This window comes from Erithacus rubecula (assembly GCF_903797595.1).
Source record: "Erithacus rubecula genome assembly, chromosome: 17".
NCBI classification, from domain to species: domain Eukaryota; kingdom Metazoa; phylum Chordata; class Aves; order Passeriformes; family Muscicapidae; genus Erithacus; species Erithacus rubecula.
The window spans coordinates 4,847,893-4,866,085 of record NC_136669.1 but is presented as its reverse complement, the minus strand read 5'-3'; the positions used below and the strand labels follow the sequence as shown (position 1 = coordinate 4,866,085).

At 40.9% G+C, this 18,193-nt stretch overlaps 1 protein-coding gene across 2 annotated transcripts in view; it reads left to right on the top strand.

The window, feature by feature from the left end:
• GNA12 (G protein subunit alpha 12) overlaps nt 1–18,193 on the top strand; it is a 35,239-nt gene that overhangs the window by 10,835 nt on the left and 6,211 nt on the right. The window contains exon 2 of one of the 2 annotated variants that reach the window (XM_079320416.1): nt 1,016–1,231. The exons of the other annotated variant lie outside the window; for it this stretch is intronic. Within the exon in view, the coding sequence (XP_079176542.1) occupies nt 1,016–1,231 (216 nt within the window). The remainder of the gene's footprint in view (nt 1–1,015; nt 1,232–18,193) is intronic. 2 annotated transcript variants of the gene reach the window in all.

The following is an 18,193-nucleotide window of genomic DNA, read 5'->3' as shown; positions in this document are numbered from 1 at the left end:
GCTCGTGGGTATCTGTGGAACCAGAACCTCACCTTTGGAGATTTTTTTATTTTATTTATTTTCATATCTCTAGAACCGAATACCAACATAATGAGAAAAGTAATCCAGGATAACCCACAGATTTTACTTGTGAATTTGATGATACTTGTGATGCTGAGTCATCATTAGCAGATCTATGCATTACTAAAATAGGGCTTGCTACTGAGAAATAAATATTGGCCATTGGAAGCTATTTACTGCAGGTGAAGTTGGAGTCAAGACTGAAGTTTCAAATCTCTTTAACCTCGTGTTTGGCTTGTTGCCATGAGTATAAAATTAGGTTTCTGTAAAAAGTTAAAAGAATCAGGTTAGTAATCCTGAATTGAATTGAAAACTAGATCACTTTGCTTCAGATTTCCAGTATTAGAGTAGTAAAACCTACCTGTCACACATTGCTTAGCAAATTGTGGCAGGTTCAAAAAGCTGATTCTGAGGGGAAACTGGATCTGCTTTCCCGATCCTGGTAGCTTGGATTCTATTCAGTGTCTTCAGTCCTATAATGCTCTTCTGATCTCCCTAATGCTTGAGAAAGCTGGGATGTCCTTTTTGGTGTCAGAAACCCAAATGCAAGGAAAGAAATTGAAGAATATGGTTTCAAGCATGGTGTTACTTTTAAAACTGCAGCTATGAGGATCACACATTAGTTCCCAGACACTTCCCTTAATTCCCAGACACTTTTCATACTCTCACTGATGTTTACTTTCATTATCTGTTGGTAGCACTGCTTGTTGCCATTAGCTGTTGCTACTAATACTTTTTCCACCTGGGGAAATATTTTGTGGCTAAGTTGCTTACAGAAACAGGCTCTATCTTATTTCTGTTGGAGATGTTGCAATAAACAATGTTTATGATTCCCTCCTGAGTTCAGTCTCACCAGAACAGTGTCAAAAAAATAATCTTCAACTACCTTCAAGTCCTTGTTCTTTTACACTTTAACCTTTATATCACTGACTTTCTTATCTGAATCATTCTTTAGGGCTGCAGGGTTCTGGTTGACGCACGGGACAAACTGGGGATCCCTTGGCAGTACACAGAGAATGAGAAGCATGGAATGTTTCTGATGGCCTTTGAAAACAAAGCTGGAATGCCCATCGAGCCTGCCACCTTCCAGCTCTATGTCCCTGCCCTGGGTGCACTCTGGAGGGATTCAGGAATCAAGGAAGCCTTCAGCCGTCGGAGCGAGTACCAGCTGGTGAGTACGGATGGGAGGAGAAAAGTGCTGCTCTATAAATCTCTCTTCAGCTGAAGGACAGCTTGCTACGTGCAAGATGGAGCCACCCTGTTAGCTGTTTGTAGGAGTGCTGTAAATCTGAGCACTCCAGCAGCAGAAACAAGTGGTAATTGGAGCCAAACTTGAAAAACTACATGGCAGTAAGAGGGAGTGGAAAAGTGCACATGACTGGATAAACTGGAAGAGCAAGAGGAACCAAAAAAGGCAGGAATTGGTTGAACTAAAAATATTTTAGCAGCTCAGTAGGTCTGTTCATAGTAGGTCACTGATGAAGGCACACTTAATTTGTAACTTTCCAGTCCTGCCAGCTTGCACTGTATTGATACTGGCAAACTCTTCCTGCATGCAGCTCTTTTGAAGTGAATGCAACACCCATTCCTGCTGCTGCTCCCTGACTGTTTCTTTTCATCCTGACGTCTGCAAGTGAAACTTGGATAAGCAACTGAAAGATGACAGTGAGCGTAAAAATGTGCTCTCTTCCCTGATTTCTTGTTGTTAGGTCTTCATGCTCTTGTGCCAAAATAGCTGCACTTCTGGTATGGGCTATGTTTCTGACAGCTGTTCATAATCCACTCCTTTTTCTTCATATGCACAAAATGGAGAGGATTTTATTTTCCTTCTCTTTTTCTTCCCTATTCCGTGGAGCAGTGTACTGATCCAGACAACCTGGTGCCATAATTGCAATGTTACCATTGTTTAATTAGTGGTGTTAAAGGACACTAACAAGGTTTTGCATAGTCTCCTTTAGATTCTTTTACAAAGGAAGTCAATACAGCTGAAGGAGAACTAGAGAAATTCAGTAGTGAAATTCTGATTGTTCCCTCATGCTGCTCCTCTGTGTGGGTTCTCTAGTGTCTGGTACTGTAGTTAAACTCATGCTGCAGCCCTTAGGTACTCATCTATCTCCACTAATAAGATGTCTCTTTGAGTCTTGTTGTTGCATATCTTTGAAATCTGTCTCTGAAGTATCATGAGACTGCTAAAGAGGTAAAGAATAAATGAAATGGCAAAGTAAAGCTGTCACAGGATGATTGGATAAACCTCACTTCCTTAGGCTAAAAATGAAACAATTTCCATGTTACAGCGCTGGGGGTGGGGGAAAGGATGTGCAGGGGGAGAGAGGATGGATTAATTGTTCTATTATTCCTAGCATCTGTAGACTTTGCTTTGCTGTTCTAAGCATTGTTCAAATGTGGAATGAAAAGATGGTTCGTGCCATGGGGAACTTGAATTTGCCATGAAACAACTGCTAAGAGAAACCAGTATAGTAAGCAATAGTTGCATCAGCAGCCTGTAAAGACTGTTTGTTTGTTTTTTCCCTGGGAAATGCTGTGCTCAAGCATGGATTTTGTTTGTAGAGGGAAATTCAGATGGGGATCATGTGGGAGGTTCATTCCTGTACTGGTTAGCAATAAAGTAATATCAAACTGGGGGGGGGGGGTGAGGGGAAAAGTCCCATTTGTTGAATAAATAGCGTTCCAAAAGTAGTAGGCCTACCTCTGCATTCCCTGGCTTGGAGAATTAAACAGGAAATACCAAAAAAATAAAAAAGCCTCACAGAAACAAAGCAGAGAGGCATGCAGTGCTCATTTGATATGCTGTCATATCCAGCATCGTGCTACAGTTCCACAGTGCATCCTTTAGGATGCCCTTGGTGTGACCTGTGTAATGTTACTGGGGCACCTGGAACTGCTGCAGGTGCCAGGGCTGTTCTCCTGTCAATGCTGCAGCCACAAAAACTCTGTAACTCTATCCCAGTCCTGCACCTGTGGCACTGACACCATGAAAATCTGGGTGTTGGTGTTTTATTCTGCAGGTTGTATCACCAGGGGATTAGGAAGTGCCTGGCTTATAACTAAAAAAATGCACTTGACTGCATAAAAGCTTTTTAAATGTAACACATTGGTCTCAAGGATACAAATGTTACTTCTGGATTAAAAAAATTATTAATACCTTAACACTTTGGAGAAGTTTCCATATCTTGCTTCTAAATTCAGCAGAAGTCTGATTCCCTGAGTATATGGGAAGAAGCAACTGTACAATTCCTTTAAAAAAATTTAAACTATGTTAACATTTTAAAGAAAGAGGTGGTTTAAGGAGATGCCTAATTTGTAATTGCATATGATATGTATAAACTCATACCTTCATTTAGTTGAAACCCTTGCTGGATATAGACTTGTGTAAATAAATAGAAGCCAGATATGGTGGACTCAGAAAATAAATCTTTTCTGAACTGATTTTAACTCAGGCTAAAGAAAACCTCTGCATCAGCACTCTCTTTCTTCCCTAGTATAAGTGAGCTATTAAATGGAATATGCTTGGTTTAAACTGAATTTATTATCTTTAAAATAGTTCTAAATCATCACCAAAATTTTGCAGCTTTACATTTCTGTGATCTTTCCGAATGTGCCTTGACACTTTGAAAAAACAACCCCACTCAGCACTGACAATTCCTTCACCCTCATCTTGCTGTCAACTGAACCACCAGTGCTTTTTTTAATCATTGTTATTATTTTGGCTTCAAAGCTGTAGGATTATTGGTCTGCTCTTGAATGCTCTGTTTCAAGTTGTGTGACTGCTAAAAAGGAAAACATGTTGGTTGGTTGACTAGAGCTGAAAATTGCAGTGTGCAGGTGCCTTGCTATGGTCTCAATGCCCAGCTCAGTGGCTGACTCAGCACTTACAAACTTACTGGAAGACAATGGCTCTGGCCATAACCCTGTGCAGTCTAAAAGCTGCTTCTCTGGCACCACAGAAGCTGCCTCTGGGCATTTGAGTGTTTTCTGCTTCATACTCAGTGCCTACAAGTGCTGGTTGTAAATCCCTGTCTGGGTCTTTGAGCCTTTCAGAAGTGAGTGGGTGGATTCTACAATAGGCTGCTTTTTTTGCTTTTGTCTTCCCAGCCTTTCTTAAAGCAGAGGAACCAATTTTGCTTTCTTTTCACAAACATCAGCTCTTCCCCTGCCCCAGCCAGTCCCCACCGACCCAAGTTCCTCTGTTCCTTGTATGGGAGCCAAGTAGTTTGGGGACAAAAGCTTCATTGTATGTTTGCTTCCATTGTCACGTCTGTCCTCGTTTTTTAACTACTGGAATAGGAATTCCTTTGTAATCAGAGTGGGATTCTTCTCCCTTCTCCCCTGCCCTCATTATTCCCCCCACCCCATTTTCTGTCTGTGTTAGAAAGGAATACATTGGAGTCTGGGAGGGTAGTTTGGGTAGGGGGCTGCAAATCCCCCAGTCCCAGCAGGGGGAGACAAATCCCACTGGGAATGGTTCCTGGGGAAGGGCAGTGGGATTTCCCAGCAGGATTTGGCTGCAAGGTGGGAGCTTCTTCAGTTTGAGCCTAGTGACAGGTGCTTGGGTGCATTTGGGAGTTGGGGTGTGTGCATCTGCAGGCTTTTTTTCACCCATATATGACATTTCCTTTTGTGCTATAAACTGTGGAGACCAAGGCCAAGATAGGAATTGCTTTGGTCATGTGGTTTCTGTTTTGTTTTGTAGTCTGTGGGTTATTTGGTTTTTTCCATTCTCTCAGGTCTCTACTATGAGAATGTGAGAATCTGTTCTCTTCTTTAATGTATCCAGAGCAAAAAATCTGACATAAGGTTAGATACTCTTTTGATTTCTTGCAGCTTGGCGTGCTTGATATCATTGTGGGTAAAGATGGGACAAATAGGGCTTGTCAAAGGGAAAAAATTAACATTTTTGTCACAGGCAAAACAGATGGATAGTTATGAGCAGATTTGCCAAGGCCATCATATGGCTTTATCAGTTCTTAGAGCAAAATTGACATTGTTGATATAAAGAATATGTTCATGATCCTTCACCAGAATATCAATTGAAATTGTTGTTACTGATGTATTAATATTACTACTGATGTTCCCTACACTGTTAAAAGACTTTCTGGTGTTTTAATAGCTCTTTTTGTAAAAGAAAAAATAAATGTCAGCATTAATGGGAAGTTGTGGTTCCTGAGAGGGAAGTAAGACTCTTGCAAATATAGACAAAAACCTTAGTACTGTGTCCATAGCTATTTTTAGATGTGTGCACAGGGAATTGTATGGAACACTTCCATTAATACTTCAAATACTGAGAGCCTCTGAAGCCCTGGATGTGGGAAGACTCTGGAAAATGTTTTAAAGACCCTAATTTTTATATTCATTCACCATTCTCTGGGCAAGAGGTGAGGGGGAATTGGGGGTTACTTGCAATAGGACATGGGTCAGTCCCCTGATAATTAACTATGGGGTTTGTTGTTTTTCCTTTAAGCAGACCCTGGTGTTGGTGAAATTCTGCTTGCCAGGACAGGCAGTGTGCTGGAACACTGCAGAGGGAACAACCTGCTCCTTGGGGTAGGAGAGCTTTGTTTCTGCATTCTCCCCATGCAAGGAGCTGATGGCTTCAAAGCCTCACAGGCAGTCAGATGTGTGTTCTGGCCAGTGTGCAGGGGAAGCACCAGTTATTCATACTGATTCTTGGTGCAGAGCTGACAAACTGTGGCTTAAATGTCTTTATTTTTGTACAGAAATGCTCAGTACTGCAGTGATGTAATTAGGAGTTGGGCTGTACATCAGCTCCTGAGGCACTAGGAGATTCCATGGCAGCATTTGGCTGAAGCCAAGTGAATTGAGAGATGGGGCAGCAGAAAACTGACTTAATGTGAGAAGTAGGTGACTTTTGAAATGACATATTCAATGGAATTTACAGCAATCGACTGGTTTTTGTTAGAATTCTTCAGTGCACTTTGAGATTTCCTGAATCCTGAAGTCCAAAGTTTCCAGCTGTTTATTTCTCTTTAAGATGCAATGACAGAGTAGAGCTAGCCCTAAAAGCATATTTCTAGGCAATTTGCTCTTTCAGCAGAAATGGCAGAGCCCTGAAATGCAGGGCTACTTGTGCCTGGCATTGCTGTAAAACACTTTACACTTGAGGAAATACAGAGTGTCAAATCAAGCCCAGCTTATACAATTGGCTGTAACACAAAAATGATCTCTTCTCTTTGCAAACTACTGTTTGAATATGAGCTTACACAAGAGACTCTGAATGTTGCCTATTCTGCAAGGGTGATTTTTTTTATTTTTTTTTCCCAGAGCTGTGAAACTCTCATATTTCACCAGTGAAATCCATTGAGGCTTGACCAATGCTGGTGAGATGTACAAAGGCAATAACCACACTGTTCAAAGTGCCAGCCTGGGAAATCTTGTTACCATTTAATGCATGTAATTGGGACTAGGCAGCAACTGCCAAATTACTTTTGAGCTCTGCATGGGTATTTCCTAGCTTGCAGAACTCCTGTGAAACTAAATTATTTCTGGGAAGTTACGTGGTTTTTTGTTTTCTTTTCTAGATCTGGATGGGACATACCACTCTAACCCACAAAATTTTTTACAAAACGAGGGATTGACAGTAGAGCTACAAAGCAGAAACTCATAGTTGCTGTTGCTGAGCCTTAATTTTTTGTATTTGCACACTATTTATGCTGAAAGTCAAGTACATCTGTATCTAACAATATTATATTATTTCTTTTTGAAGCTAATTGTGAAACTGTGGATGGTAAATTGGCTTGTCTGAATCATAGCTAGTACATGTAAGGAATGATAGTGCTGTAGTTTATGTATATAACACAATAATAGTCAATTAGTTTTTTTGTGTTAGAATTTTGAACACAAGATGTGTTATTAACCCAAAAGATAACTGACTTGCAGACTTTGACAAAAGATCACAGGCTTGCTCTGGGCTCTTATGGAAGGGAGACTTATGAAGATGTTTCTTAGTTAAATATCTGAGCAAAGTTTTGGGCCAGTGTCATGGCAATTAAGTGCCAGAGATCCAGATTCAAATTCTTAGTTCTAGTTTTGTTTCCAATCCCAAGACCTCCAAAGTTTATGGTCAGGTTATGAAGTCTGACTCATCTTTGTACAGCAGAAGTTAATTGCTTGTTTAAGTGTAACACTGCAGAGTGTGGTGGCTGCTCTGCAGCAGGAAGGATTAGCAGCTGGAGTCCCTGGCTTCTAATCCTGTCTCTATGACCAAATAGGAAAATTTTTTTCACAGCAAGCTCTCAAGTAAGAACCCTCAAACAGAAGTGGCATTTTATTAAAGGAGGTGAAAGTTAGTGAGCTGTAGTTTAGGTTGTATTAAAGATTAAAAGATAGCAAAGCAAAATGAAGCTGGAAACCTTCACACAAAATTCTGTGGGTACTGGCTAAGGCTGTAGAGTTTGTCAATTTGCATCTGCAGAAGTTCAGTCCTCAGTCTTATATTTGCAATATTCTAAAAATAAATGTTTCAAGGAGATATGTTAATGGGCCTGCTGCCACCAGAGAGCTCCTGGAGCAGTGTGGGGTTTGGCTGTGCTGGTTTGTCTTGACAGGGGTTCAGCCTGAGGACTGAGCTGGAGCAGGAGGCAGAGTTGGAGATGTTGCCTGTCACCCACAGCAAGGAATGCTGCACTTGGTGCTCTCAGTTTTTGCTTTAATTGCCTTTGAACAAGAGGTGAGAAGAACTTGCATTTAAAGTAGGCTGGAGTCACAACCATATAGGAAATCACTGCAAATCATTTTGAATTCTAGCAAAACCTGCTCTTGCCAAATCTTTTTTCAGTGATGAGCTGTTCTCTGAGGCAGAACCAACCTTAGAAAGCTGTGGTGGGTAAAACAGTTACTAGCCATTCTTAAATACTTTTTGCTATTGGAGAGAAATGAGAAGAACCAGTAAGGTCATGAATTATGTTCTAAGACAGTGCAAGTGGAAAAGTCTTGGAGAACATCAGTTTGGGACTGTACCTACCTGAAGCCTCAACCAAGCATTGAGTGCTAAATGCTCTGTGGAAAAATAGGATTCTTGCCATGAATTTCTCCTGACCTTAGGTTATGACAAAGTGCAACAGCTGGGTGAAATGTAGCCTGCATGGAATTGGGAGGATAAGTTGGAAAGTAATGAGCAGATCATACATAATAAATAAGTGGATAACAAGAAATTGATATGCCTACCATATGGGAGCTGAGATGGATCTGAATAAAAAGAACTGTGCTACTGGCTGTCCTGCTATTCTATATAGTGAATTCCCAGCACTCACACTTTTTAAATTTTTTACATTATTTAAAGATCAAAAACTTTGAGAAAAATCCAAAGTGTGTAAAATATGCAATTAATGCACTTCGTTAATGCTCTGCTCTCTGTGGGTACCAAAAGGCTGAAATTCAGACTTGGTGTGGACCTACCTTTAATTCTCAAAGGCAGATTAAAAAGTCTGGTACTATGTAAGGCTTCCTGTAGGAGCTTTTTGCTACTGGCCTTTGGAAGCCAATACATCTTGACTGTGTTTTTGCCTAAGATAAATGAGAGAAACAACTTCATATTTACAGCTCCCATGGTGAAAATTCATTGCAAGCATTTGCCTCTTGACTAATGATTGCCATTTTTCTGGTTGAAAGATTTCTCTTTCCTTATGTGTATTTTACTTACTACAGACATTTTTTGTCTTTACCTCTTAGTGACTGAGCCCCTTAGAGAATTGCCAGGGTGTCCCAAAACGTTTTTTACTCACCCTTACATCTCTGTGTGCATATGGAAGTGGTTATTGTTTGCTGTCTTATCTTCAAAAACAGCACTGAAACACTAAATCTAATGTTCTCAGGCTGGAAAGGTCCTTTTGGCTCTCAGCTCTTGAGAATAAATGCCACCTTGGTTCTGGAAAGAAGCTTTAGTTTTATTATGCATAAAATAATTAGAAAAAATACTCTGTATGTTTGTCTTAGCAGAATTGTTGTTCTAAGCCCTAATTAGTGCTACTCTAAATCTTGCAGGACTGTATTGAATATGAGGATTTGTTCAGAGCAAGTACAGCTGTAATTAATCTTTGCATTCCCATCAAGAAATGCTGGCACATGCTGTGAGAAACAAGGAAGGAAACTTTCAGTTCAGGCTGTCTGAGCCAGTACCCAACTGCAGCTACAAACCACTGGAGTAATCTCTTTATCCCTTTCTAGTGTGCAGGAAAGGTCTGGGCAGAGACAAATCCAGCCCAGTGAGCAGCCTTTAGCTTTGATTGTGCTGTTTAATTTCATACTCAGGAAGTTTCTAATGGACCTCTATCGTTCAGGAGACTTTAAAATTGGCAACTAGTATCACCTTAGAGAATCCCAGTAATGAAAATGTATTCCAGAAATCTGAGAGGTGCTCATTTAAAGGTGCACCTTTTGAATGACAAAGGGAGTCTAATGAAGAGTTCCTTCTGAAATTTAGTGGAAGCAGGAGAGAACTCACATATTCAGTAATGAGCATCTCTGTAAGTTAAAGCCATGGTAGCACAAGCACAACTTTTGAGTTGCTATAAAAATACTTCGTTATGCAGAGACATACATGTTAATGTTTATCTGTCTAAAAACAAAGAATATTGTTTCTGGTATGAGGGCTCCACTTGTCAGACTGGTTTCAGTCTCAAGGATACAATTGAAAATGAGACTTTTATATTTGTGTTCCCATGATATGTAGAGTTCAAAGTTTTTGGTGTATGAAAGCTATGTGCACTACTTGAATATCCAGCTAGGACTGGCTTAGCTGTGTGAAGGAAAAGAGAGAGCTCCTGCTACTTGCTGTGTGCTGTATTAGCAGTTTTCTGACCCTGTGGTTGGTTTTAGGAAACTGGAGGGGAAAAACAGGCACTGCCCAAGAAGAGGTGACTGGTTTTGTTAAGCCTGTCTCCCTGACATGGCTCTGTCTGCTCAGAGCAGCAGTGCTGACAGTGCATTTCAGAAAGTTACAGTTTTACAAGTCAGCCTTTTGTACCTCATTTATATATTCTTTGTAGTGATTCAGCTTTCTTTGGGTACCCATTCAGCTTTTTATTGGTACCAAACCTTGCACTTTTCACCTAGAACTGGGACAGTGAGCAAGAGTGTTTTCAGTGCCTTTAAAAATGTTCTAAAAGGTTCCCTTGAGAAAAAAACAGTAAGAGGTTAAGGCTTGGATTTTTCAAAGGGGCCACTGAATTTAATAGGATAATGGGTAATGAATGCTTTCAGGCTTTCCTGAATATCCTAGTTTATTGTAAGTTATGTAGGATCAAGAACAAGTAACGCAAACAGATGAACAAATAAGCAAAACATTAAAAACTAGGTCTGTTTTTGCAAGAAAGTCTTACTGGCATATGTTCTGCATTTTTATACTTAGCAGATACTTGAAGTTGTTCTTTATTTGTCACAATGGCAGTGAATGTATAATGTTCTTTGAAAGGTGAGACCTGACAGAAAGCTGAAAAAGACAATGCAGGTAGGATGGTTAGGCAGCATTAACCTGCTCAGGTGGTGGTGTTGTACCCTTGCTACCCATCCAAATTCTGACATTTTTACAATGACTTCTCAAAACTATTGTAATATCTTTAACCTACTTTTCTTCTGTTTCTCCCCCTGCTCCTGCTGACTCCCAGATAAGCTTGGTTTGCCTTGAAACATGGAGAGTTTCACTGAATGCAAACCACTCTTGGCTTCAGCTTCTTTTGGGTTGTAGCTCTGGTCAGAGTAATCCTGGTGAGCAATAGGAAGTGGTGGTTTGGGGAGTTCTGCTTTGCATTGTGCTCTTGCTTATCTTGGGTGAATCTTTTGGGAGCTGCTCTTAGAGAAGGGGCAGATGCAGCCTGGGGGTGACAGCACAGCTGGGGAAGGAACAAGCCATGGGCATCACAGGTGGGCACAAATTGCCTTAACCTAGTGTTTGCCAGGGAGTTACCTATCTGCTCCTTCTCCCAAGCAGTGACTCCTTTTCTGATGCTAAAATAAGATGCCTGTAGCCCTGTGCCTCAAAGAGTAGTTTTTGCAGTGTTTGTATTCTGAGTTACTGGAGTATCTGAAGGGTTCATAGACTGTTCAAATCCAGACTCTGTTTCACGGGTATTGAGTGTGGAGGAGGAGGTGGGCAGAGGAAGGGAGGAAACAAATGTTTGACTTCTGACTTCTGGGCTCATGTGCAGTGGTAGCTGTGCAGCAGGGAGGGTTCCATAGATCAGATGACTAAAGATGCATCTGAATGTGATGCTGTTCCAGGAAATATCTCAGTGCTCCAAAGTGCCACAAACCAACCAGTTGATAAGCAGACACTAGTGGGAGAGCAGAGCTGTTGAGTGCCCTTCCCAAAGGAGAAGGGTAAGGTTAGCTCAGTGTTTCACTTCTCCTTTCTCAGCTGCACTGCTGGAAAAGCCTCTGTCACAAAGGCAGAAGGCAGCATGGTCCCCACCTTCTCAGCAGTTTGCAGCTACACCTAAAGCAACTGAGGAATAAACCTGTTTGGCCCTATTATTGACTTAGGATTTGGGGGAGGGCAGGAAAACCTTCTTGGAAACATCATGCAAGATTTTCTGTTTGAGAGAGTGGAAAACATGTTGCTCTGAGAAGTAATTTATTGACACCTTTCAAATGTCTCCTCTGTATACAACACAGATTCCTGCAGTCAGACTGTGGCAGACTTGTGCTTCACTTGGCTTTCCTCCTGAACAAACTGTTGCTGTTTGTCCTTAGAAGGTCTGCTCTCCACCCTGCCCCCAAAGCTCTTAATTTGACTTGCTTCCCTTGATACTCGCTTAATTCTGCTTTGGAAAACTCAGTAGAATCTCAGACTGAAAAAGCCCTGGTGTATTGATGGAACTCTTTCCCATTTAATTCCACCTCTGAGCTCAAGACTTTGATCTGTGTGGTTTCAGTCTGGTCAGAGTACAGTAGTGAATCAGTAATGGTGTTAGATGTGGGCAGGAGACAAAAGAGCCACCTACTATATCCTCTTTTTCTGCCTTCCTTCTTCCAGCCCAGCACATGCATTCCTGGTTGCAGGGAGTTCAGCTGGCCATCCACGTGGCTGGACTGCTGCCCTCTCTCCAGTTCACTAGGATGTGACTGAGGCTTTAATTAGGATTTTTTTATAGGATAGTCTGCTCAACAGCTTGAAAAAGTTTGTTAAACTCACTTCATTTTCCACTGTGGCTTGATTAATTTCTATGTGTAGCTGAGGCCTTAAGGATAGAAGCTGTTGCCTATTTCTAATCACAGATTCCATCTTTAGATTTGTTTTCAGACCTGAAAGAGAACAAATTCTGAAATTAAATTAGAGGTGGTTTAGGTTGCATGAAATCGTCATATTGAAGTATCAATAGGGGGAAGGTTTAAGTGAAGATTTGGAGAATTCTTCCTCCTCATGCTAAAACAGGCATGAGGGAAAGGGAGAGAATATTTAGAATAGCTGATATGTTTTGATTGTGAATAGATAAAAACATTGCAAGGTAATGCCTATAAATACAGTCACAGAGAAAACTTGACTTGATTGTGAATGGAAACTGAAGTTTATTTCAGGTCACCAAAGGTCCTTGGGGGTTCATTCATCTGCTGGAGCTGACACACAGAGCTGTCAGTGGCACTGGAGCAGGAGAAATGAGGTTTTGGAGAGGGCAGTCAGTGCTTGGGTGAATTTAAAAATACCAAATTTTTATTAAAAAAGGACATTTTTTTTTCTGGGGCAATGCTGTTTGAGAATCAGATGTGAAGCTGCCTTGAGAAATCCCTCAGACTTGCAAACCTTGTGTTCTCTGTGGCTGAGCCTGCCAAGCACTGAGGTAATGGGCATGGGGCACAACTTCAGAGTAATGTAAGCAAGATGGAATTTCATTTCTTTCTGCACTCTATTCTCTACACACTTGTTTTATAGGAATCAAACTGTTAAGTAGCACACCTGAGTGCAGCTAAGACTTAGGTTGCATTTTACCTCTGTTGCCTAAAACCTTACATTTAGATACTGAGCAGCTTTCTGAGTTTTGCAAGACCATTGCAAAAACCTCATCTGTATACGTACTGACAAAATGAGAAAATCTTACTTAAAACAAAATTTAAAAAAAATATGCAAGATAAATAACTCCTTGCAATCCTTACAGTCACCATTTAACAACAGACAAATTTCAGTATGACATGTCTGAGCTGATATTTCCCCAGAAAGTGGAGCATTAGCACACTGCAGCAAATCTTTGGTGTGTAAGTGGAGCAGGAAGCATCGTTCTGCAAGATACTCAAGGTTATGCCTCTTGTAAGTGCATCCAAGTTGCTGAGCTTTCCAGCTGGCCACCTGCCATGGAAAAGTCCAAGCTCAACATTCTCTCATGGCTGGTGTTAGCTGCTTTTTCAGCCCACAAGATCTAAGATATTTATTTCCCATCCCTTGATCTGATAAGATTTGAAAGGGAAACTCACTGGTAAACTTGTGATTTAGTCTTGATCAGATAGTCAGTACTGCTGACTAGATTAATTCAGAAGGTACTTTTTTTTTTTTAATTTGGTCACTGTCTGTTTTAGTTCTGCAGATGTCTCCTGTAAACAAAGCAGGTTTCAGGTTTGCATTCTGACCTGCTGGGAACAAAGCATGGGCCTGGGGTCACTGAACAAGGGAATTGTGCATCATTCCAGGGGATGCAAAAAATCCAGTTACTTCTAAATTCTGCCATGTCAGTTGAAAATACCCATTTCTCTGTGGCAGCTGCCCACTGTGAATAAATGGGATAATTTGCTGGTGATGGGCCAGAATCTTGGATCCATCCCTCCTTCAGCTCAGGACTTTGCTCTGACTGTGGCTGTGGTGTTCCAGTTGCCTTTGGGCTGTGCCTGGAGTGAGAGGCTGAGCCTGGTGCACTCACTCAGCTCCAGGCAGAACCTCCAGAGTGGGAGATGAAAGGGCTCTGGCAGCACTTGCAGACAATGAATTCCCTTGGCCAGTTGGCAGGGAAACAGGAAGGAATCCTTCCATGGGATGCTTAGGGATAGGTCTGGCATCCACTCGTGCCAGGACTGAGCCAGCTCACTGCTGATGTTGGATGCAGTCACTGGACTATTTTTGTTGTTTAAACATGACTGTGATTCTTCCATGTGAACTTGGTCTGTGTCCCCTTGCATCCACTCCTCCATTCTTGCTATCAGCTCCTCAGTGAAGGGTAGGACATGCTGAATCACTGTGGCTGATGTACAGGTCTGTCTGCTTAAGGATTTTTCTAGGTTTATTTTTTTTTAAGCTAACATTTAGCATGTTTGTGTTACATTTTGTATTTTGTTTGTGGCCAGTGCTGTTTTCTCTGCTGTTTGCACCTGGTTTTTTTCCAGCCACTGCAAATCTGTGAAGCAGAAACAGCAGTGATTAAAACAGTAAGTATGAGTAAAATCAAAATTACAGAGATCTTTTGTTAATGTTTCTTGAAGCTTTTAGTGTAGGATGGAGCCTGCCTTAGTCTATTAACAGAAAATTCCTTTCTTCCTGGAGGCATTGCTGCTGGTGTGCATATTTGAGACAAATGGACAGAATTGTTAACCTAGTCCAAAAGTAATTTATCTCATCTACATCCTGTTGATGTAGAAATACCTAGAATTTCAGGAAAAAAATGTAACTTTAGTTTCCTCTTGCAGCACTTGGGAGAAAGGATTGCTGCCTTTGATTGCTGGAAAAAGATAACACATGTTAAGAGTTGCCCTTCAGCACAAGATCCCTGCTCCTGCATGAGTGTTTCTTAGCTGCAAGGCTGGAATTTCAGTCACAGGATTCCACAAATCTTAGTACTAATGTGGAAGGTCTGATTAGCATAAAGTTTTTCTGGAGAATTAAATAAATATTTATCACCTATTATTTTCCATATGCTGCAAAGCACAGTTAGGTCATATAGGATGAGTTAATATAAACCCACCCTGGCGTGTGCAAATTTTTCCACTGCCTGTTTAGAGTGAGCTGATAAATAATGAATATTTAAAATATTTTCTGACCTTAACATCTGATACCTACTGTGTGTGAGTAGGCAAGAGAAAGGAGAGGTAATTTTTAGAAGTATGGAACCATATGGTACTCTTTTTTTATAGTTGGTATGTTTGTAGGGTCCAGATAGCAGCAACTTGGATAAGCACTGGAGTTGCTGGATGGGAGCCAGGAGCTCAGTCTCTTGTTAAGGAGGAAGTTAAATAACACTGGAGAGATTTGATAGCTGGAATTCAGTACAGCTTAAATAAGGAGAAGTGGTTGGTCTCTGCATTGGAGCTGATGATTGAATGAAAAATTAATGTTTGTCTTGTGTCAATAAATTTCTATGCCCAGACAGGATGTAGAATATCTGTAGAACAGAATTGCAGTGTCCAATGGGCATCAGCATTTCAGGGCAATTTAGGTTACTTCAGCATCCTCTGGGGGAATTCTTAACAAGCACAGACTTGCTCACCTCCTTGGAAAATAATACTGAATTCATCAGCTGTCAGAGAGGGGAGAACACATTTCTGGCTGCAGTAAATCCATGCCCTGTTAGCTGTGAGGCTGAATAGAAGTGCAGAGTTAGAAGTAATCTCTTGAAGGAGCCTGCAGGCTTGGGGAGGGGGAGTTGTTTGTTTGTAGTTGTCCCTCAGGAGAATTTGAGCCCTTGGACAGAAGCAGGGTGCAGAGCCTGAGCCTGTTCACTTCCAAAGGGTTTGTGTTGTGGTGGCAGGGTGTCAGCCTGCTGCTTGTGTCCAGTCCCTCTCACTAAAGAAAGTATTTTCTGTATCACTTTTTGATGGTGAGGTTTTGGTTCTAATTTCAGTACCCAAAAACTTGGCTGATCTAACTCCCAGACATTTTCAAATACTGGTCTCCTGGTTATTTTGTAACCTTGTTCTTCCCCTGGTGCTCTTGCTTTTATAAACATCTGAAGTGGTGACATTCAGACCCCTAGCAGTCAAGAGGTGATTGACATGCCAGGAAACTTGGAAAAGAGGAGATCTCAGGGTTTGCAAATAAAGATGTTGCTTCCAGGTTTGCTTTTTGTTTGTACATATCTCCAGCAACCCTCATGGAATGGTTCCTTAAATAAAAGCCAGCTTTGGATGAAATTATGTCAATGCTTTAAGTCCATCCTATTTATGAATCCAAGATCTCAGAGCTGGGAGTATTTTTGGATTCTCCTGGATTTCTTCTGTGTTTCTCAGCCCTGCTGCTGAATGTTTCACAGCTCCTGAGCAGAGGGTGAGTGACCAACACCAGCAGATTCTGCTGCAGTTTGTGGCAATTATTTGCAATGTCTGTTTCTCTGGGTTTTTTGCTGTAATGTGGGAATTCTGTTAGATCTGTATTTTGTGTTTCTGTTAGATGTGTATTAGATGCTTCCTTGAAGTACAACATTTCCTTCCTCTGTGGTTTAATCCATCATCTGAAACCAGCTAAGACTGACAGGTCTACCTTAAATTGTGCACTCTAAATTTAGCAGCCAGAGACAGAATGATCAGGAAGGGCTAAATTAATATTATGTCCAAAAGGCCTTGGGACAAGGAAAGGAAAAAAGCCAATTTGGAACAGAGGGTCCCCTTTCAAGTCTTTTAGTTCAGAGCAGAATTTAGAGGAACTAAAAGTTTGAAATGAGCCAGTAGTTTAGGGAACTGGACAATGGGATGTTTCACTGTTCTTTATGGTCTGACCAAGGCTCACTCTGAATAACTGAGGGTTACAGTGACAGGTTGATAAATTCTAGCCTTCCAGAACATGTCTACTGAGTTTCTGGGGGTATTTTAAAGTAATCTGCATATTACTGCTGTGCATTTATTTTTGTGCAATAAATACTGCTTGGGAACTCTGCCCAAAGTGAGGCTATCAATGGCAGAGGAAATGATGCCAGCTTAGTTATAATATTTCTGTATTGAGATTTCCTATGTGCTCTGAACATAGCCTGAAGGGACAGGGATGTTGAATTCAATCAATTATTTTCATGGTGACTTATTTGGAACTCATGCTAAGATGGCATTCACATAGTACAAAGTATGTAGATAAAAAATTTCTTTATTTCATGACTTTAGCCCCTTGGGAATGCTGTGGTCAAAATAATCTAGCATATAAAAAGAGTTTTAAGAGGACTATTTCAGGAAGCAGGAGTATATGTTTACATTTCAACTTTCCTCCCTTTCTCCTCCACCAGTCAGTTTTTAAACAAATTGTACTATTTTCTCTGGTTTCACCAAACTTTATGCTGCAGATAGGCCAGTTTAAAAGAATAACAATTAAAAAAATAATAATCCACTAGTGATACTGCATTGTGGGCTCATTTAAGGCCTTCTGTTTGTGTTTCTTGATTCCCAGTTCCCAGATGTGCAGTGACTCATCCTCCTGAACAATGGGAACAGCATCTCTTATTCCTTCTCTTGGTCCCAATTGGCAAAAATGTTACTCAGAGGGTCTGGATTGCAGAGGGAGGAGAGATCAGCAGTGGCAGAATGAGTCAGCCCAGCTTTGTGGTCACTCCTGTGAGGGGAGCAAGGAATGGTCACTGCTGTGCTCTGGGGTGCTCAAAAAGAACCATCTGAGCTACATCAAATTCATAACTCAGGGTCACTGTTCCCTTCCCCCACAGCTGCCCTGTAAAACACAGTGTGGGTGCAGGAGACACCACTGAAACATCTTGATTTGTTATCAAGGAGGATGAAAATCCATACAAATAGCAAACTGGTTTGTAACTTCCCAATGTGAAATGTACTAATAGAGCACTAGATAAAAATAAAATCATTAAGAAATGTCAGTGTGTAACTGCTTCACTGGCAGGCTCTGCTGGGACTGTGACACAACAGGGCTTCCTATCTCAGTATTGTTCTGGTTGAAATTAAATAGTCTTTCATATTTTAAGAGCTTTATTTATGAATATTAGAATATTTTTAAAGGAAATAGTGTACTATTAGGACAGTGTAAGTTGTGAGCCTTTTTAAATCTGCAAGGCAGAAGCTCAACAACCTTCTATGGATGTCATTGATCTGAGGAAGTTTTTGGAGCTGCCACAGTTTTTCTTGCACCATCAGTCTGTAAAAGATCTGATCTGGATCTTTTTTGTTTGTTTTTTTAAGTGAACACACCACAATTTGATTATATTTAGGTAGCTACACGTAGTATAAATACACATAGAGGGTA